The following is a 22857-nucleotide window of genomic DNA, read 5'->3' on the forward strand; positions in this document are numbered from 1 at the left end:
CTCTTGGGATCCACTATTACAAAAGGATGCTTTATGCAACACAAACGAACCATGGAGCGCCTTAATGTGCTGGATAAACAGAATTTACAATTCAGACATCTGGAATCACATCTGGTTTATCCAAAAATCAAAGAGCACATTTATTAATTCCACTGTTTCTGAGAGAAAAAGATCAGAACACATCCAAGAGAAAATATTAAAAGACATCTATAAGGTGGATTAATATGATTTGTCAATTCTCTGAGAAAAAAGAAATCTAAGAGATGATCACTTAAAATACCATCAGCTAAATAAACCAGAGTTACCATATTAAATAGGAAGAGTCACCTGCAATTGTTCTGTAACTTCTTTGTGGGTTTTCTCCATCTGGTTCATTTTGGCTCTCATCTGAGATTCTTGGTATTGAAAATCAGCCTTCAGCTCTGTGATCTGAGGGAAAAAAAGGCAGAGTGACCGGAAGAAATCTCTGTGCAATGAGAAATGTTTTGGTACCAGAGTGCTAAATGGTCCCCCAAATTAATGAAATCCAGGGCTCTCCTAAAGATTCATACCTAAATCAAAGCCAGGGAACTGTGTATCCTATTTTTTCTAATGATTTCCTGAAAATTACACAAAATCCTGAAATAGCATGTTTGATACTTAACCACTTACTAGAAGGTTTTAGATATTTCATGTATTTAATATATGCAATCATCTTTCAAATACCTCCAAATAAATCAGTGATTATAACAAATATGGCTGACAGTTTGAGAGAAGCCATGAGAATAACAGCTGCTGCCATTTACTGAATTTTTACCTTGTTCCAGGCAAACTGTTTGATTATATTATTTCATTCAATCCTATGACAACCCTGTGGGACAGTAATGTTATTCTTCCCATTTTATAGATGGGAACATCAAAGCCTTAGAAAAGGTTAAGTAAAGTGGCCAAGATCATACATGTTAGCAAGTAGCAGAGCTAGAATTCAAACTCCAGGCCTTCTATTGACTATGCTATTCAAGGAACACAGAGAAGAGGTATCTAAATCAGAGAAGTGATGTGTGAGCTGAGTTTTGAGGTACAAGCAGCAACTGGCACATGAGGTAAGGAAAAGGGCACCCGAGCAAAGGGAACAGTATGGGCACAGGCAGGGTGCGAGATAACTGAGAGCGTGTTCAAATGAATGATGAGAGTGTCAGGAGATGAGGCTACTGATAGGCAGGCATGATGTGGAAGAGCCTGTGTTCCAACCCAAGAGTGTGACCTTGATCCTGAAAGTTATGGGAAATAATCTACTACTTGTGTTTGCTCTTTCTAAAACCCTAACTTTGTGGGAATTCCCTGGCAGTCCAGTGGTTAGGACTCAGCGCTTTCACTGCCCTGGTCCAGGTTCAATCCCTGGTGAGGGAACTAAGATCCCGCAATTGCAAAGCACTAGAAACAAGTGTTCATTTTGTCTCTATTTTGCAAAAATCCTTTTATGTGTTATTCTGATCTAGTTCATGAAGAAAACATACTTGGGTCTGCTTTCATCTGACAGTCATGTAGTAAATTGGAAAGAATATTGGTCTCTTCCCATGAATCTCCACCTTACTGGCAGAGTAGAAACACAGCACAGTAGGGTCAAGAAGATTTGGGTTCATTCCTTTGTTCTGTCATTTATCAGCTGTGTGATTCGGACATTTAATTTGGTCGTTTAATCCTCTTGGGTCCACTTCCTCATCTGTAAGATGAGGTAGAAATCAGATGCAAAGAATGCACATAAAGATTTTAACATTATAAATGTCTTTGTTAGCCATTCAGAATGAATCATAGCATTCCGAACACAGTGCAAAACAACATAACAGCCTCCGGAAGAAAACAGAGCTAGAGGAAGGGGCTGGAACCCTAAGGGGAAAAATACTGAAGGTACTGTTTATCTATGAAATGATGATAATAATAATTCCTACCTCAAAGTGTTGTTATGGGGATAAATGAGTTAATATATATAAGCACTTAGAATGGGCTCAGGCACACAGTAAGCCTCCAAAAAAGTTAGCTATTATTTTTATTGTTATTAAAATATTAAGGCAAAAATGAGATATTCTCTAACAATCTGAAAATAAGAAACAATAGATATGAATCAGAACAAGGACATAAAAAACTCCCCGAAAGAGGGGGAGATGGCTCTTAGACCAGAAAAAGGCTTCACTGAAGATATTAATGAGCTCAAAGAGTAGGTCACTCAGGAAGGGCGTTATCAGCAATAGTAAACAAAGTGATGCAGTTACAGAGGAAGGCCTACCTGAACACTGTCCAGGGAGGAGAGAGACCTGGTCCACATATTTTGAGCATTACTGTCCCCTGGACACAGCCATACCAATAATAGAGATGGAGGCATCAGGTTCTCCTAGCCTGAGAGCACTAAAAATTCCAATTATGTAACTACCTCCTCTTGTCCCAACTCCGTGCTCATTCAGCACCCTCTGATTACAAGCTTCCTAGACAGCTTATGCCAAAAAGAGTAGTACTCTGTTATATTAAGAGGCAGACATTATAGTTGTGAATTAAGAGGCAGACATTATATTTTTACACATCATCTCTGTAAGCTTGGTCAACATCGGTCCTCCCTTAGAAGTGGAAGCTTCCTCCAAATTTAAGAAAGAAAAATCAACTTTTGGGACTTCCCTGGTGGCACAGTGGTTAAGAATCCGCCTGCCAATGCAGGGGACACAGGTTCGAGCCCTGGTCCGGGAAGATCCCACACGCCACGGAGCAACTAAACCCATGCGCCACAAATACTGAGAGCCTGCGTTCTAGAGCCTGCGAGCCACAACTACTGAGTCCATATGCCACAACTACTGAAGCCCAGGTGCAAGAGAGAAACCGCACAACAAGAGAGAAGCCACCGCAATGAGAAGCCCATTTACTGCAACAAAGAGTAGCCCCCACTCACCGCAACTAGAGAAAGCCCGTGCACAGCAACGAAGACCCAACGCAGCCAAAGATAAATAAATAAATTTATAAAAAACAAAAACAAAAAAACAGCATCATGCCCTGCACCACATATCTTACCCGCCTGTCTCATTCTGACCTGGGAAGCACTAACTAAACAGTACCTTCTTCTCTTTCTCTAAAATCATTTGATCCTTTTGATGCAGCATCTTCTTTAGAGTGGCTACTTCTTCCTTCAGTTGGGCAATGATGACAAAGTGGTCAGTGCCTGGTGAGTCCAGAGCCAGGTCTGGGGAAAAGCTGAGTGGAAAAATGGAGGGGGAGAAAATCAGTTGGATTGATAAACTTTTTTCTACCTGAGTACACATCGTAGGCCACTTGACTGCAAGTGCAAGAGCAGGAGCAACTACTTGAATTCCCAGCATCAAGCAAAACACACACCTGACTTGAGAGTATTCGCTAAACTGCACAGGTAAGGTAGCCATCAGATAACTATACCAACCAAAGCCACAACCCACAGCATTCCTGCAGCATCTTTGCTCACATTCACGACTAAAATAAATGCCTTCTCACAAGAGCCAAGGATATTCTGTTCCAGCTTCACTGAAGATCTCCGGTTATTTATGGGTGAGAGTCATAATTTTTTTGTGATTAGATAATTTCCCTAGAATCTGGATAAATTATCAATTGTAAGTTCATGCGTTTTTCTTTAAAGCTACCCATAGAGTTTTTGACTCTTTGTTTTCTGCTCCAAAGCCCACGATGTGGTGCAGCTGCTGTGTTCTGCCCCAGGAGCAGTCAGTCTTTTTAAAAAGTGATAGAAAGAAGATGAAATTAATAGGAAAGAAGCCAACTTCCCCCACTACAACTGGCCTGTTCATTGTCACTTCCAATATCAAGAATTCTGCAATATTTAGTTAGGAAAAGAACAAAGAGGTGGCAAACTGCAAAGCCACATCACAACCTGGGGTTTTCAACAGATTCCTCCCAGTAATAGTCTCTGAGCACTACACTTTGTCAAAGTGCCAGGTGAACTCCATCCTTTTAGTAGAGTAACCAGGACAAGTTCAGGGAATCTGTAAAGCTCTGAAATTGTATGTACAATTCTATGTATACATACAATGGATGGTTTCTAGGGTGAGGATCTATAGCTTTCTAAGGCTGGTCAGAGGTGTCTTAGACCCAAAGAAGTTAAGGAATCACAGCCAAGAGAGTCAAATCCTGCCCTTCTCTACAGACTTCCCAAAGGAAGCTCTTTACTTTTCCCGGGGCAACCTTTAAAGTAAAACACAAACCTGTTTCTCCTAACAGATACTGCAATACTGATTCCCAACTCCCTATATCAATATAGCAACTACTCTAGATACCCCTTGCTGTTGGTTCTTTCCTACATCTTAAACAACATCTAATAACTAATAATTCTCTACACAGGTAGAAACTCCAAATAACAAGGTGAACCGCTGGACAAACTTCCTCATAGTTACCAAGTCAAACATTTCTATGGCTAGAATGGGAAGACACACTCCATTGATAAGAATATTCCCCCTCAGTCTACACGAAGCATATGAGAAGAATGTCAGAGGAAGAATGGATCACTGCTTTTCTAACTGATAAACATGCAGAATTACTGGGTAAAAAAAAAAGTAAATGTAAAATAATAAAACAAGGCATGGAGGAGAAAATATTGAAAGGACCCATCATTGTCTCCACCGGTTTTCATGCTCACCAAGGGACTGTCTTCCCTCAACCCAACAGAATCTAGGTAAACCCATAAGCAGAGCAACAAATGAAATGGAGTAATGGGCTAGTACAAATAACTTCTTGTCCTCACAGCTCCTAATACTCTGCTCTACCTGCTTCTTCTTTTTTTTTAACTGAAATATAGTTGACGTACAATATTATGTTAGTTTCATACATAATGATTTGACATTTGTATATATCATGATCACCGTAAGTCTAGTAAACATCTGTCCCCACATAACATTATTATATTATTGACCATATTCTTTATGCTGTATATTACATCCCCGTGACTTACTGATTATATAACTGGAGGTCTATACCTCTTAATCTCCTTCAACCTATTTCGCCCATCCCCCACCCCACCCTTCTGACAACTACCTGTTTGTTCTCTGTACCTACGAGCATGTTTTCATTTTGCTTTGTTTGTTTTTCAGATTCACATATACGTGAGATCATGCAGTATTGGTCTTTCTCCAACTTATTTCATTTAGCATAATACCCTCTAGATCCATCCATGTTGTTGCAAACAGCAAGATTTCATTTTTTATGGATGAGTAATATTCCTGTGTGTGTGTGTGTGTGTGTATACACACACACACACACACACACATCATAGCTTCTTTATCCATTTGTCTATCAATGGTCACTTAGGTTGCTTTCATTATCTTGGCTATTGTAACTAATGCTACAATGAACATTGGGGTCTATATATCTTTTTGTTGTTTTTGTTTCTGTTTTTGTTTTGCGGTACGCGGGCCTCTCACTGTTGTGGCCTCTCCCATTGCGAAGCACAGGCTCCGGACGCACAGGCTCAGTGGCCATGGCTCACGGGCCCAGCTGCTCTGCGGCATGTGGGATCTTCCCGGACCGGGGCACGAACCCGTGTCCCCTGCATCAGCAGGCGGACTCAACCACTGCACCACCAGGGAAGCCCTATCTTTTTGAATTAGTATTTTTCTTTTCTTTGGATAAATACTTAGAAGTGAAATTGCTGGATCATATGGCAGTACTATTTTTAATTCTTTGAGGAACCTCCATACTAGTGGCTGCACCAACTTACAATCCCACCAACAGTGCACAAGGGTTCTATTTTCTCCACATCCTCATCAACACTTGTTGTTTGTTGTCTTTTTGATAGCCATTCTGACAGGTGTGAGGTGGTATCTCATTGTGGTTTTGATTTGCATTTCCCTGATGATTAGTGATGTTGAACATTTTTTCATGTGACTGTAGGCCATCTGTATGTCTTCTTTGGAAAAACGTCTATTCAGGCCCTCTGCCCATTTTATTTTTTTTGATAAACTTTATTTATTTATGGCTGCATTGGGTCTTCGTTGCTGCGTGCGGGCTTTCTCTAGTTGTGTCAAGCGGGGGCTACTCTTAGTTGCGGTGCGTGGGTTTCTCATTGTGGTGGCTTTTCTTGTTGTGGAGCACAGGCTCCGTGGCGGGCGGGCTTCAGTAGTTGTGGCACATGGGCTCAGTAGTTGTGGCTCGCAGGCTCTAGAGTGCAGGTTCAGTAGTTGTGCACGGGCTTAGTTGCTCTGCGGCATGTGGGATCTTCCTAGACCAGGGCTTGAAACCACGTCCCCTGCATTGCCAGGCTGATTCTTAACCAGTGCGCCACCAGGGAAGTCCCCTCTGTCCATTTTTAAATAGAACTGTTTGCTTTTTTGATGTTGAGATATATGATTTTTTTGTACATTTTGGATATTAACCCCTTATCGGATATATCGTTTGCAAATATCTTCTCCCACTCAGTGGGTTGCCTTTTCATCTTATGGATAGTTTCCTTCATTGTGCAAAAGCTTTTTAGTCTGAGGTAGTCCTATTTGTTTACTTTTGCTTTTGTTTCCCTTGCCTGAGGATACATATCCAAAAAACATTGCTAACACCAATGTCAAAGAGCATACTGTCAATGTTTTCTTCTAGGAGTTTAATGCTTTCAGGTCTTACATTTAAGTCTTTAATCTATTTTGCGTTATTTTTGTAAGTAGTGTGAGAAAGCAGTCCAGTTTGATTCTTTTGCATGTAGCTGTCTAATTTTCCCAACACCATTTAGTGAAAAGGCTGTCTTTTCCCCACTGTATATTCTTGCCTCTTGTTGTAGATTAATTGCTCATATAAGTGTGGGTTTATTTCTGGGCTCTCTATTCTGTTCCATCAGTCCATGTGTCTGTTTTTGTGCCAATCCCATACTGTTTTGATTACTGCAGATTTGTAGTACAGTTTGAAATCAGAAAGCATGACACCTCCAACTTTGTTCTTCATTCTCAAGATTGCTTTGGCTCTACCTGCTTCTTGAGGGAGGATTCTTCCTATACCAATAAATCGTTGACAAAACTAGTTGTGCCTTTCTTGTGTTAGGTCCTGACCTCTGTAACTCTGTAACTCCAGATTAATAAGAACTGCTGGGTATCAAAATGAAAAAAGATGGCTAGGTTACCAAGGCAGAAAATCAAATCCAGTCTCTTTCTAAATATCCCCAAAGACAGGGAACTCACTATTTCTCCAAGAAGCTTCTTGTCTTTTCCAAAAGCTTAAGAAAACATCTCTCCTCAGGTTGAGCCAAAACCTGCCTCCCTATCAGTCCCATCCATTAGTCCTGGGTCTGTCCTCAAAGGCCACACAGAGTAAGTCTAATCTTTCAGGCATATTTCAGAGGGAGAATAAAATAAAACTATAAGGAAAGGAAAAGAATGTCCTTTAGAAACAATAAACCACAAGGTGTGCCTGGAGGTCACCCACTGCTTTTACTGCCCATAGAACAATAAACAAATATGATCAAAAAGTGCATTTCTCAGGGAAGGAAAGCTAGAAATGAACTCCGATTTTCTTCAAATTGAAGAGTTTTTGTTACAATTTTGACAAACTATAAAATATTGAGATGGAGGCTGTGAATTTTATAGGATACTAAAAAATAAAAAGACAAAGGCATTTTATAAGTATAAAACCATGAGAAAAATGGTTTTATTTTTTTAAAAAAACCCTAAAGTAATGGGTTCTCTATGATATGGAAGGCTAATGAATAAAGAAAAAGAAGAGGGCTTCCCTGGTGGCGCAGTGGTTGAGAGTCCGATGCAGGGAACACGGGTTCGTGCCCCGGTGCGGGAAGATCCCACATGCCACGGAGCGGCTAGGCCCGTGAGCCATGGCCGCTGAGCCTGCGCGTCCGGAGCCTGTGCTCCGCAACGGGAGAGGCCACGACAGTGAGAGGCCCGCGTACCACAAAAAAAAAAGAAAAAGACGAGAAAAAATAATCAAATATTCCTCGATATTTAAAAAATAAAAAAGAGGACTTCCCTGATGGTCCAGTGGTTACAACTCCACACTTCCACTGCGGGGGACGCGGGTTTGATCCCTGGTTGGGGAACTAAGATCCCAAATGCCGTGCAGCACGGCCAAAAAAAAAAAAAGAGAGGAAAATATGGTAGTATAGAAAGGTCAATGGAAAACTGTTAGAGAGCAACCTGCAGAAGACATGAAGGGATAAAAATGAAAGAATAAAAGCATAAATTTAAAAATATATGTATATTACGTGTGGCTGATTCACTCTGCTGTACAGCAGAAACTAATACAACATTGTAAAGCAACTATACTGTAATAAAATAAAAAGTATATGGATATTTTAAGAGTGGGACAAGCAAAGTGGATTGTGATTAATTAAAAACTGGGAGGCAGTCACAATAGATAGTTAGGAAACAAAACTGGTAACATTTACTACAGAACTGAATTCAAAATGGATACTCAGGAAAAAATTTTTGGTTTGCATGACATTAAAAAGAGGACTGTTAAAAAAAAGTCTTGTCAGAATGTTTTCTAAGTGAAGGAAAAGCAAGGGAAAAAAACACAAAAAGTAAAAAGAAAAGGAAAAATGTAATTTACCTTGTATATGAACTTTTAAAAGACAGAAATGTAAACAAGTGGAATAGATTGTTAAGATTGCTAATACAGGAACATTCAAATGGAACTTGTATATGAAAATAATTTTTTGGGCAGCAGAAAAATTTTTTCCAAATTTTCAAGTTATTAGGATAAGTTATTTTTTTAATTACCATGGACATTTAAAGGAAAAATTATTTTTAAAGATCTTTCCCAGAGGACATTATGAAAGACTACAGACCTAAGTTAAGGATCGGCATCCTACTTGAGGAAAACAATCATCGCTGGTAACCGGATGCAATAAAACACTGAACAGAAAGTTTAAGTCTTTGGCTTGGTGTATCCATAGCAATAGTCAGAAAGAATAGTGGCAATATCTCAAGAACAAAATGAGCTAATAGAAGGCAAATTTTAAGGACTGTTGGTTAAACTAAAAGTTAAACTAAATGAGCTTTTCTGGGTCATTCAAACATAGCCTGCGTCACAAATAGCACAAAACAGAAATGATGAATCTAAAGGCTGTGGGTCTTGGCTTAGGCCTTTATAAAGCAGGGCATTCAGAATGGTTCACTCTTTTAAAAAGTAGTTTTTACAGGATCATGAATCCTGGCAGAGGTGATGGGACAATCAGTGCCACATCTATTTTCTTCAGAATGGTCAAACTAGCTGCTCAGAGAATAAAGCTGACCAGAAAGATGGTCTTTATGGTTCCTTCCCCTATGTAATCAGAATATCTAAATTAACCATTTCTAGAAGGATCAATTCAAGAAGTTTAAAGTCACTAATACTAGCATGAAGAAGACAGCTTGCAGAGTCTCAAATCAAGTTAATGAAAAAGCCAACTTCATAGACGCTGTGTATCCAGCTAAATAAACAAAATTCAGCGCTGGTAAGCCTATATGCTGGTCTGCTCCCATACCCACCACTGCCTGGGAGGGAGAACCGAGAATGGAAGTTTTCAGAATGGAGATGATTCCAAGGATTTTAGGGAAGAGTGTGCCAGGTGGTCTCACTTCAGGATGCCCAGGCCTGGAGGAACAGGAAAACAGGTGGCCCCAAGACTCTGCTGAGAAGCCGCCCACTGCACCAACATGGATGGGGCACCCTGGATATGAGGAGAAAGTAGCTCGTAAGCGAAGCATCACTGAGAAGGAGAGGGGAAAGTGAGGAATAAAAATGCATTTAGAAAGGCTTAAAATGAAACAAAAATATTTAAACACATCTCCTTCTCTCCTGAGCCAGCATTTGCATTGGGCTATCTCTTGTTAATGCTAAGGAAGCATGGATCATCCCTCACAGACTGAGCAATACTGCCTTAATTCCAACTTGTCGGGAATTCCCTGGCGGTCCAGTGGTTAAGACTCAGCGCTTTCACTGCCGTAGCCCAGATTCAATCCCTGGTCGGGGAACTAAGATCCCACAAGCTGTGCAGTGCAGCCAAAAAAAAAAAAATCCCAACCTGTCTCTGCTTTGCCTCTGGAGACCAACTCCTGCCCTGCCTGGAGGAGGCTACAGGCACAGATCACAATAAAAAGCATCTAGCTATTGACTTCTTTGAATTCGTGTGAGGAAGTTATTTGTGGACTGCAGAATTCAATTGCTATGAAATCCAGTTATATGTTCTAGACAAGATTAGATTTATAAACAAATATCAGTACTGTTTATTTATAAGATATCAAGTGGCTAGTGTAGCGAACCTGAGAAGTTCATTGACAACCATAGACTAGCTCCATGACACGCCCTAAAATGTATTCCTGTTTCAGGAACAGTGTATGCATTTCAAACAGAAACATGCACACACACTTGAATTGGCTTACCTATCTCCATTGGTTGTGATCGACTCAAACTTGGATTTTTTCTTTGGGATTTCATTTTGAATTGAAGATGTAGAAAGTGTTTTCTGACTTTTAGTGGCAAAAAAAAAAAAAAAAGGAGAGAGAGAGAGATACACACACTTTAGAAATCAAAGATTAATAAAACATCACAATGAAAGTCTTGTCAAATGGGACCAATGTAATACCCATTCTATGCAAGAGCTAATTATTCTTTTTTTTCTCTTTCATTTATTTTACTTAAAAAAATACAGCATAACACAAGGAACACACATGAACCTGTGTTGTTACTTAAAGGGGGTAAAGCTTTCAATTCTGAGGTCAGGTGGGGCACGCTGTCCGCGTGAAACAGACCACAAGCACAAATGTCCAGGTGGCCTTGATCTAAGATCTAAGAGCTAATTATTCTTGATCATCAAAATCCACCAAAGTCTTGATTTCATAGGTCCTGGATGCATGGGTAGCTCGTTTCTATAGTCCTCCCCCAAATTCTTGGCCTTGATTAAATCTTATCTGCTTTATTAATAACTATGAGAACAGAGTCAATAAAACCTCAGAAGTATAATCTATCTTACAATTTAAAAAGTACCTTCACATTCATTGTCTCACATGTATCTTATAATACCGTGAGGTATATACAAGGGATTATTTCTATTTTGCATAAACTGAGGCTCATCAAGGTTAACTGACCTACCCAGGGATATACAGCTAGTTAGCAGTGAAGCTGGGACTAGACACCAGGCTGACATATTTGAACTCCAAGTCCAGTTCTTCCTCACTCTATTTCTGTGAATCTTCTGGTGTCTGAGTCCCACAACAACACTAAAGATCAGTTTTAGCCCCAATAAGTTGACACCCTAAAACTAGTCTGCAACCCTTTTACTTTGATGGATGTCCAATCGCCAAGCCCAAAGGATGTTTCAGACCTTTTCTTACTTGGCCTCTTTTCAATATTTGATACCACTGACCATGCCACCCATTTCCCCCCCTGGCTTTATCGAGGAACAACTGACAAATATAATTGTACATATTTGAAGTGTACAAGGTGACAATTTGATATACATGTACATTATAGAATGATTACCAAGATCAAGATAATTAGTACACCCATCACCTCGAATACTTAATTCTTTTACTTTATTTTTTGGCTGCACCACGTGGCTTGCAGGATATTAGTTCCCCGACCAGGGATTGAACCCATGCCCTCTGCAGTGGAAGCACAGAGTCCTAATCACTGGACTCCCAGGGAATTCCCTCTTTTATTTTTTTTAATGGTGAGAATGCTTAAGATCTACTCTCAGCAACTTCCAAGCATATAATATGGTATTATTAACTATCGTCACTAAGCTACACATTAGATCCTCAGAACTACTTCTTCTTATAAAGTTTGTACCCTTTGACCTACACCTCCCCATTTCCCTCTCCCCCTGCCCCTGGCAACCACCATTCTATTCTCTATTTCTATGAAATCAGCTTTATTTTTTTTAAGATTCCACACAAAAGTCATACCACATGGTGTTTGTCTTTCTCTCTCTGGCTCACTTCACTTAGCATATGCCTTCCAGGTTTATCTATGTTGTAGGAAATAGCAGGATTTCCTTCTTTTTTTATGGCTGGATATTCCATTGTATGTATATACACATTTTCTTTAGCCATTCATCCCTCGAAGGACATTTAGGTTGCTTCCATATCTTAGGTATTATGAATAAAGTTATAATGAATATGAGATACTGATTTCAGTTCCTTCAGATATATACCCAGGAGTGATTGCTGGATCATATGACAGTTTTATTTTTAATTTTTTCAGGAAACACCATACTGTTGAGTCCTTTATATATTTTGGATATTAACCCTGATCAGGTATTTGGTTTTCAAATATTCACTCCATCCTTCTTGAGTGCTTCTAGAATCTGTTCTCAGCCTCCAACCTGAGTCGTGTCATTCAAGAGCATGGTTTTAACAACTATCTATCATAGTGGTTAGAAATGATGTTCCCCAGATCACCTGCATCAGAATCATCTGAGATGTTTATAAAACAAAGCAGATTCCTGGACTCTATCCTAGATTCTACTGAATTAAACTCTGAGGTAGGGCCACAGAAATCCACATTTTAAACTAATCTCTGCTACCACTGACTCTTACGTGCTACCAATGGCTCATGTTCAAACCTCTCTTGTGAGTTTAGGCTAAACTTCCACTAAATAATTCTTTTTTTTTTTTTGGATGTCGGATCTATTTATTTGTTACTCTTAGAACATCTTCTTTTTGACCAAGGACAGCTTCTGTCTCTTGACAATCTGTTCCTTGCATTTTTCTTTGGCCTCCTTCATTCTCTTGACCAAAACTGTAGCATATTCTGCAGTCTCTTCCTTATTTTTCTTAGCATGCTGTTTCTTCAGAGCAATATGCCGACGTTTGCGTTGCAGAACATGTGGAGCAACAAGACGCTGAATTTTGGGTGCTTTAGTCCTAGGTTTCTTACCTTCTTTGTTTAAGGGCCTTCTCACAACATAATGGTAGACATCATCTTCTTTATTTTTTTTAATTTATTTTTTAATAAATTTATTTATTTTTATTTTGGGCTGCCTTGGGTCTTTGTTGCTGCGCGCGGGCTTTTCTCTGGTTGCGGTGAGCAGGGGCTACCCTTCGTTGCGGTGCGTGGGCTCCTCATTGTGGTGGCTTCTCTTGTTGCAGAGTGCAGGCTCTAGGTGCGCGGGCTTCAGTAGTTGTGGCTCACGGGCTCTGGAGCGCAGGCTCAGTAGTTGTGGCGCACGGGCTTAGTTGCTCCACGGCATGTGGGATCTTCCCGGAGCAGGGCTCGAACCCGTGTCCCCTGCATTAGCAGGCAGATTCTTAACAACTGAGCCACCAGGGAAGCCCCATCATTCTCTTTAGAGAGCTTAAAAAGTTTGCGGATTCTAGCTCTTGGGCCCCAGGCAATGCAGCACAGTTGTATCAGCAAATCTAGAAATATCCTTCTCACCTTTTTTCAAAATGACCAAATTCAGGACACTCAGATTGGCATCCACAATGTAACCCTGTACAGATCTGCACTTTCTTTCTCCAGTCCTCCTTGGCCTGTAACAGGAATACTGTTTACTCAGTAGCAAGCAGACGCGGCTGTGGGTCGTGCCACCCGGCTTCATGGTCCCTTGTTTGTCACTCTCACCACTGATTTGGACCACATAACCCGTCCATTCTTCACCTGGAGCATCAGCAGCAATTTCCATGGCTATAAACTTCTCACAGATGGTACAAAGTTTGCGTTCATAGTTCACTTCAGTGAGTTTCTGGCAGACAGTGGCTGGGAAAGATGTTCAGCTTCATCCTGAAGCAGCCGTTCGCCTCCAAGGTGCCACGGAAAAGAGCTAAATAATTCTTCTTGATGCTTTAAACTCAACTTTCCAAAACTGAACTTCTTTTTCCCCCTTCCTATACTCTCTCTCAGATAAGGATCTACCCATTCACCCAAGTAAGAAATTTGAGAATTGTCCTTTACTCACCCAGCTCCTGCCCATCTATCTGTTCATCACATTATCTAATTTACTCAAAACTCTCCTTCTAAAGTATCTTCCTGAATCAGCCTCTTCAGTGTCACTGCCTCAAGTTGAGGTTCTCTATTAACATCTCTTATCTGGACTCTTACCAAAAAAGCTTCTTAACTAGGCCCCAGCCTCTTTTTCCTCCAATGCATTCTCCCCAGTAGTCTGGGTTAATTTTTTTTTAAATGCAGATTTGGCCCCTCCCCTGCATAGATCCTTTCAGTGGCTTCCCGTTAAGATCACTAAGATCAAGTTCATGCTCCTTACCAGGTCTGCTGGATTCCTTTTCCTCCCATTTTCCAGCTCCCAATCATAAGCTCCAGCAAAATAAAAGGACTTGCTGTTCCCAAGTTCCGTGTGGTCTCATGCCCTCCATGTCTTTGCAAATGCTATTCCCTCAGCCTAGAATGTCTCTGCCCATTCCTTATCTGATGATTCTGACCCATCCTAAGATCTAGCTCCAACACCAGCATTTCTCTGATCTTTCGTTCCCTAACCTCCCAAGGCAGTTAATTACCACTGCCTCTTATGCCTGTATTTTGACATGTTTCCACTGTGATGCCCATCGAATTATCCTGCAATGATTTGATTACAGGTCTGTCTTCCCTACCAGACTGCATACTCTTGGATAGCAGCGTGAGTCTTTTACTTATCTCTGCATTCCTTGCAGAGAACCTGGCTCATGAAAGTACTTAACAATGAACAAAGAAAATCACAATGGTAATAATAACAACGAATAACTAAAATGTATTGAAGCTTCCTATATGCCGGTTATAAAACTAATCACTATGCACATACTATATAATTTATTTCTGCAACAACTCCATGAGGTAATATTATTATTTCCTTCATTTCACAGATGAAAAAACTTGCCCAATATCCCATACAGAAAACTTGGCAGACCCAGGATTCAATCCAAAGCCAGAACTCTTAACAATTCTACAGATACTCTGAAACGAAGCTTAAGACAATAATGAAAGGACATCATTTTGACTGGATCTCACAAGGACAAACCTAGAATATCTATCAATCTCCTAGCCAATATGCATAAAAAAGCTGCATCCCTCAGACTGTGAAATGTCCAATCTTCTAGGGAGATAACCCACTCTAACGGAGGGGAGAACGTTACATGTTAAAGTGGAGTAAGTTCCACAAACTTTTAAGACACAACAGAAACCAAGTCAGAAAATCCTGATGCCTTATGGAAGTCTCTCTGGCCCTTGGATGATACATGAATTACAAACTACGACAAAGGAGATTCCCTCTATAGACTAATAACTAGAGAGAAAATAGGAAAATTTAGACAAAATGGTGTCTTCCATGGTTAATTGTGTGAGTATTACATCTGACCTCCCAGCACCTCTAGTCCTATCTCATGCATCTCGGGGTTACCTGTTATAATGGCTGCCACCACTCAGTCGACTGTACTGCTCCTTCTCCTGGTGGCTTGCACGGGAAGAACTGCTCAGGTGCTTCCTCTGCTCTTTGGTCTTCTGAAGGACCCGTTTGTATGAAAGTGTGCACAGCCAGCATAGCAATTTCCCATCTACCTGAAAGAGGAGACAAAGATAAAGAAGAAGGAATGTGCTAGTGCAGTGGCTGAGAACATGGGTATTAGGAGCTAGAACCTCTGGTTAAGTCCAGATCTGCCACTTACAAGCTGTGTGACCTTACGGAAGTCAGCTGGGTACTCATGGGGTCAATTTCTTCATCTATAAAATGAGGGATAATAGAACCTACTTCAGAGGGCTGGTGCAAGAATCTAGTGACATAATGTAGGTAAAGCATGGTGCAAGGTACATAAAAATTGCTCAATAAAATAGGAGCCGGGGACTTCCCTGGCGGTCCAGTGGTTAAGGCTCCACACTTCCACTGCAGGGGGCACGTGTTTGATTCCTGGTGGGGAACTAAGATCCCACATGCTGTGTGGTATGGCCAAAAAATTTTTTAAATAAATAAATAAAATAAAAATGAGCTGCTAATTTTATATATGTTTGTATTTTGTTTTTCTTCAACTTAACACAGACCAGAGCAAAGTTCCCATAAGAATTTCAAAAGACACAAATATCTCATCAAGGAAAACACAGCAGGGAAAAGAGAAGACAGAAGATGAAACATAAAATTTATAATTTAGCTTTTCCTTTTCTTTTTTTTTAAATTTATTTTATTTTATTTATTTATCTTTGGCTGCGTTGGGTCTTTGTTGCTGTGCATGGGCTGTCTCTAGTCGTGGTGAGTGAGGGCTACTCTTTGTTGCGGTGCATGGGCTCCTTATTGTGGTGGCTTCTCTTGTTGTGGAGCATGGGCTCTAGGCGCGCAGGCTTCAGTAGTTGTGGCACATGGGCTCAGTAGTTGTGGTGCATGGGCTTTGTTGCTCCGCAGCATGTGGGATCTTCCCGGACCAGGGCTCGAACCTGTGTCCCCTGCCTTGGCAGGCGGATTCTTAACCACTGTGCCACCAGGGAAGCCCTATACTTTAGCTTTAATACCTTATAAATGGCTCATAAAATGGTATGCTGGATATCTTTTCTCAGATGGAAATAAATGTCTCCAGAGGGCTTCCCCGGTGGCGCAGTGGTTGAGAATCTGCCTGCTAATGCAGGGGACACGGGTTCGAGCCCTGGTCTGGGAGGATCCCACATGCCGCGGAGCAACTAGGCCCGTGAGCCACAACTACTGAGCCTGCGCGTCTGGAGCCTGTGCTCCGCAACAAGAGGCCGCAATAGTGAGACGCCCGCGCACCGCGATGAAGAGTGGCCCCCGCTTGTCACAACTAGAGAAAGCCCTCGCACAGAAACGAAGACGCAACACAGCAAAAATCAATTAATTAATTAATAAACTCCTACCCCAATATCTTCTGTTTAAAAAAAAAAAGTCTCCAGAAAAAGACTGATGGGCAAGTAGCTTCCAGGGCCCCAATCCCTGGTGGTGGCCTACCATGGCACTTTGTTTGATCTAGAAAAAGTTGATCACTTTGGGCAGAGGCAGCTCTGTACCAGGGTGCAGGGCACAGGGCTAGGAAAGCAGAATGGGGCTTCCACAATCCTCTGAAGCTGGGGTGCCTCTGTACAGCACTCAGATTGCAAAAGTAAGTTTGTGGGGTGGCCTGGTACAAGTGGCAGGGCAGCAGAGCTGGTTGCAGTTACTCAGGTTGAGGAGGGAGTGTGCTGATATTTCATGGAATCTTAGTTTTCATGTCTTGCCTCTAAATTAGATCTTCTGCCCCATCTTGAACATGGGTAAGCCAGACCATCATTTACCTAAAATATCTGTCTTGTTAGCAAAAGCTTCTTTGCACCTTATTCTCCTAACCTATTAGCAAGTCATCCGTCTGAATCTATCCACTTCTTTCCAACTCCACTGCTTCCACCCAAGCAAAGCCATTCTTACCTGTCACAACTGCAAGACCCACCCAAATGATCTCGCTATTTTTCTCCAGATCAACCATTTCCACATAGCTGCCAAAGAGGGCTTCTTAAATGTAAATCTGATTATGTCTCTTCTCGCCTTAAAATATAAAATCTAAACTTTTTACCATAGCCTATGTTGACTTAAATGTAGCCTCTGCCTGCCTTTTATAATCTCATTCTCTGTTCACTCTGCCTTCTTTCTGTTCTTCCCATCTGCCAAGCTCATTCTTGCCTCAGGGTCTTTTCATAGCTGGTCTCTCTTCCCAGGATCTTTGCCCTCCAGAGCTTCCCATGGCTGCTTCCTTCTCATCTTTCCTGTTTCAGCTCAGATTTTATCTCCATGCAGGTCCTCCTGATTGCCCAATCAAAACTGGCCTCCCCAGTCACTCTCTACCATATACCCTATTTCCTTATAGCACTTACACCTAAAATCTGTGTTCATTTATTTCCTTGTTTGTTCTCATCCATCTCTTACACACATAAATAAAAGCTCTGAGAGAATAAGGTCTCTTCTGCTTAGTTCATCAGTGTATTTCCAACACCCAGAGCAGTGTCTGAGACATGATAAGCATCTAATTATTTGTTAACGAATGTATAAATGAATTTTGAAACCAAACTTCAATTTGCTGCATTTCATGGTTATGGGATATGGCCTGAAGGTCTGACTTTAGGAGGACTTCCCTGGTGGCGCAATGGTTAAGAATCCACCTGCCAATGCAGGAGACACGGGTTTGATCCCTGGTCCGAGAAGATCCCACATGCTGCAGAGCAACTAAGCCCCGTACGCCACAACTACTGAGCCTGCACTCTAGAGCCCGCAAGCCACAACTACTGAGCCCGCGTGCCTAGAGCCCATGCTCTGCAATGAGAAGCCACCGCAATGAGAAGCCCACACACTGCAACGAAGAGTAGCCCCCACTCGCCGCAACTAGAGAAAGCCTGCGCCCAGCAACAAAGACCCAATGCAGCCAAAACAAAAAACAAAAAACTCTAGGAGACCTTCTCCACGAAAGAGCTTTCACTGAAGAAGGGTTTGAAAACAAAGCAACTGCACTGAAAGACAGCCAACATTAAACATGAAAATCACACACTGAACCACAGGACACTTTATTTCAGATCTCTCCTTCACAAACTTTAAAAATATAAAATCACCCTCTCAGAATTAAACTATCATAAAGAAATAATCATAGATAACACTGAGTACTTATCATGTGCCAGATTCCTTCTGAAGGGGTTTACACTTGACCTTCATAACAACGATGAGGTCATTTACAGATGAGGAAACTGAGGCACTGATAGATTAACTCACCCAAAGTCACACAACAATTAAGTGACAGACAAAGATTTCAATCCAGGCACTCTGAGTCCAGATCATCCACTCTCAATCCCTAAGCTTGGTCCTCCTGAAGTTTATAAATAGGTGATTGAGGATGCCTACAAATACGCCAACTCTTATGATAGGATTGTCACTAGAAAGTAGAAACAATGAATTCTAGTGTAATCCAATTAATAATAATATAGGTGCCATTTAATGAAGTATAGTATATGCTAGGCTCAAAATTGTTTTATATACCTATCTCAATTAAATCTCCCTATGCCCTTGTGAAGTAGCTACTGTTATTCCCACAGTAAAGATGACAAAACTGATGTATAACAGGAGTAAATAATTTGCCCAGGATCATTCAGCTAAGCCAGAAGTGGGCTGGAACCCAGATCTATGGGACTAAAAAGCTTGTGCTCCAACTATTATTATATGTTACCTTCTGATTACTAATTCAGCTTCTCTAGTATCTTGATTCAGGGAAGAGGTGCCCTGGTTGGCAGGCAGGCGTATTCTGGTCACTGGAAAGTTACTTCCTCCCATTGTAAATTAATGAATTTGGTTACCACGAATCAGCTTTTGAGAGCCTAAGCATCTCTGAAAAGCATCTCTGAGATGTTTCTGTACTACATTCTTTCATTCAAAAAATATTTATCGAGTACCTACTATGTGCCAGGCTGCTGGTAATACAGCATGAAAACAGATGGACAAAGAACTCATACTTTAGTGGGGGTGGACAAACATGTAAACAAACAAGATAATTTCTCATAACGTTACACGCTATGAAGACAATAAACAGGGTACTATGATAGAGTGATCGGGGGAGTTAGTAAAGAAGGTCTCTGTGAGAAGCTGGCAATTGAGCTGAGACTTGACGCAAGGAACCAGTTATGACACTCTGGAGAAGGCTGTGTTATCAGGCAAATCCAGCCGGCACAAAGGTGGAAATGAGACTGGTATATCTGAAGGACTGAAAGGTGGCCAGTGTGGCTGGACCAAGGGAGGAGGAGGGGAGTGTGATGGAAGATGAGACTGAGAGTCAGGTACGGGCCTTGCAGGCTATGGAAGGAGTTTGGGTTTCATTCTAAGTGCAACTGGAAGCCACTTGAGGATTTTAAACAGACCAAATCTAAATCATTTTAATTCCACCAAGGTACCATCATTCCATATAGAGGTCTATCTATATCATCTTCTTGTGGTCTTTAACTTCAACAGACAGAAACATTTAAAGAGCCAGACAGTAAAACTGGTAACAGACTATATCCTGCTTAAGTCACAATCTCTCCTTTAAAGAGTTTTGTAGAATTTTGCCAATCACCACTTCACTCATAAGGGATGTTGAACACTGTAATTCAAATTCTCATGAAATACTAACCTATGAAATGTTATAATATAATGGTCCACATTTGATAAATGAAGAAAACAAAGACTGAATATCTTCTTCAAAGTCAATAACAGAATTTGGAGAGGAACTGAGAAATCAATCTTGGTTATATGTCTTTTTAACACAATTGGCCCACCTTAATTTCTCTGAAAGAAAAAAATATCCAGAAAAACACAGAGATTTACCTTCTTTCTATCATCTTTCCTGTCAAATGCACACTGCTGCTTGCACTGTTCACAAGAATATGGTGGTCCATACTTCTTCTCTGAATTTGTGCAGCGCTGACATTTGTTGCCAATAAATGCTGCAATTATGTTGCAATACTGACAAGGTTTGGGCTTAAAGAGAAAAAAGAAGTGTCAAGTAAGTATGTTGTAAAATACCAGTGCATTTTTTTTCCAGTGCATTTTTTAAAGCAATGATTTCTATTATACATAGTTCATTAGTCATGGTAAAAATGCATTCCCAACTTCATAAATTTCCTTTTACACTGATCCAATAAAGCCCAATTCCTAACACCATGTAAAGTGTTTTTCTGCACAGGACTATTGATTTTTAAATAAATAAACAAATAACAAAAACCCATTAGCATATATGCTGGGACTTCTCTAACCAATTCAACAGAACCAGCTCTTGGAGAAATGAGCAAGTGCGTCCAAATTTCTGAAAAGGCCTCTTTTGACATTATCAGTGTATAAACATGTGGGGAGAATGCCTGCAAGGACACAGTATGCTGAACCCTAACACTGAAAGAAAAAAAATCATTCATCAAAATGAATAGTCAACTGTTACCAAACAAAGAGGTCACGTCATAGGATTCATCATTCCCCTTCTCTTTACATACTGGCTACTGAAGCTTCTCAAGGAAAATTATAATCACAATCCTGCCACAGTGACTATAAACACAGAGCTCCTTAATATTAAGTATTAGCTAAGTTTGAAAGCTAAAACACTACATAAATTTTTCTGAGAACATTTTTACGCATAACTAAGTCTTCTAATAAAAATATTGTAATTATATTAATAGTCCACAGAATGTACGGTCCCAAGAGACCTGACTGTTAGGTACAGAGAAACCCTACTTACCGTTCCATACAACTGCACATTCTGAGCACATTTCTTGCATATTGTATTGGTTTTACTGTTAAGGAAGAAAAAGACACAAGGCTTTATAAGAAAAAAATTGTTTTACTTACAACATTTGAAAACTGATTCTTCCTTAAGTCCAAGGAATTTGTTCATTACTAAGTGCCAAGGTGGAATATGGTTTGGACATTTGATTAACTGAAGGGTGAGTATCTGCCCAGTAACTCTTTTAATTATTCTGTAGTTATAAATTTTATTAGCTCAAATACAAGGAGGCTTTGGTTAAAATGAAGAGTGAGTTATTTATGATTATGACATCTCCAAGTACCACTAAGTAAAATTATCAGATATGCAAAGGACCCTGAAAAGAATATTACGTTAGACCAAAATGGACTAGCAGAAAAGAAATTAATTCTCCTCAATTCAGATGAGCAGCTGAGAAATTCGAGATGAGGAGTAAAGTATTTGTGTTTGGGATATAAGCTCAGAGACTCTATCCATGTTGACCTTACTCTGTCTATGTTCTCCTCTATAAGTAAAAGTATATGAAAATCCCTGATGTGGGGAAATAGATGCTAACACCAAATATTTTTTCAATATTTCCAATTTCTCTAAGAGCTAAGCACTGACAAAAATAAACACGCCCTTTCCCTTGTGAAGATCCAAGTCATAATATTACCTACATGCCTAAACTGGTAAACTGCCTTGGGGAAAAAATATTATCTTCAAATAAAGTCTAACCCTTCACAAAGGGAGGTACAAACAAATGCTTCATGTTTAACAACAGTTTAAACAATATTTGGGGGCTAAAAACAAAATCACATAAAAATCCAGTATATTGCTACTTTGTGATTTTTTTCCCATACAATTCCTATCAAAGTGACTACAAACTTAAAAGACAAAAGAAAAACCTCAAAGTAAAAATCATTAAATTAAAATGAGATATTCAAACAAAATATTTCCCAGGGCAATTTTCTGCCATTTTAAAAAGGCAGTTCAGGGACTTCCCTGGTGGTCCAGTGGGGTCTAGTGGTTAGGTCTCAGCACTTCCACTGCCGTGGCCCGGGTTCAATTCCTAGTGGGGAACTAAGATCCAACAAGCCACAGGGTGGCCAAAAAGAAAAAAAAAAGGCAGTTCAGGAAGTGAAGTACATTGAAAGAGACCTCTAGAAAGAGGATTAGCATCAGTGTTTCTGTGATGTTGAACATTTGGGTTTATTTTAGATTTATTACTCAAGAAGTGGGACATATATATCAATATATACAAATGCTCTTGACATTTTAGAAAAAAAATGCAAAAAACCTATTTCTATAATCCATCTTGAATTAATTTTTATGTATGGTGTGAATTAAGGGTTAAACTTCAAATCTCACCCTACACACAGAAATAAATTTGAAAGGGACCATAGGCCTAAATGTAAAAGCTAAAATATAAACCTTCCAGAGTATATTCTGTGTGTCTCCATTTACATGAAGTTCTAGAACAGGTAAAACTAATCTATGGTGGAAAGGAAAATCAGAACAGTAGTTGCTTGGAAAAAGCAAGGAGGGTGAGGACTGACTGGGCTGGGGTTAGAATCTCTGGGGTGATAGTAATGTTTTATATTTTGATGGGGTTTAGGGTTACACAGATATATACTGTTTGTAAAACTCATCGAATGATGCACTTAAGATTTGAGCATTTCAATGTGTGCAAATTTTACCTCTAAAAAAATTTAAAAACCATAAACAAATATGAACTCTAAGT

The 22857-nt window shown here is 40.2% G+C and overlaps 1 protein-coding gene and 1 pseudogene across 3 annotated transcripts in view; both read right to left on the reverse strand.

Moving 5' to 3' along the window:
• FAM76A (family with sequence similarity 76 member A) overlaps positions 1-22857 on the reverse strand; it is a 28147-nt gene that overhangs the window by 2484 nt on the left and 2806 nt on the right. The window contains exons 3-9 of one of the 3 annotated variants that reach the window (XR_016388154.1): positions 21111-21165; positions 20210-20362; positions 15302-15459; positions 10353-10439; positions 3078-3213; positions 1497-1702; positions 328-429 (exon numbers count right to left, since the gene is read on the reverse strand). Coding sequence is in view for 2 of the 3 variants with exons in the window: in XM_022551956.2 (XP_022407664.1) it covers positions 328-429; positions 3078-3213; positions 10353-10439; positions 15302-15459; positions 20210-20362; positions 21111-21165 (691 nt within the window). In the remaining variant the exon portion in view is untranslated. Of the gene's footprint in view, positions 1-327; positions 430-1496; positions 1703-3077; positions 3214-10352; positions 10440-15301; positions 15460-20209; positions 20363-21110; positions 21166-22857 lie in introns of those variants that run through there. The other 2 variants (XM_022551956.2, XM_022551957.2) reach the window with 2 other exon arrangements.
• Positions 10482-15291, reverse strand: LOC149750813 (small ribosomal subunit protein eS6-like; annotated as a pseudogene).

Source organism: Delphinapterus leucas, chromosome 1 (genome assembly GCF_059928025.1).
Source record: "Delphinapterus leucas isolate spDelLeu-1000000601 "Yukka" chromosome 1, BTC_Dleu_Yukka2, whole genome shotgun sequence".
Taxonomy (NCBI): Eukaryota; Metazoa; Chordata; class Mammalia; order Artiodactyla; family Monodontidae; genus Delphinapterus; species Delphinapterus leucas.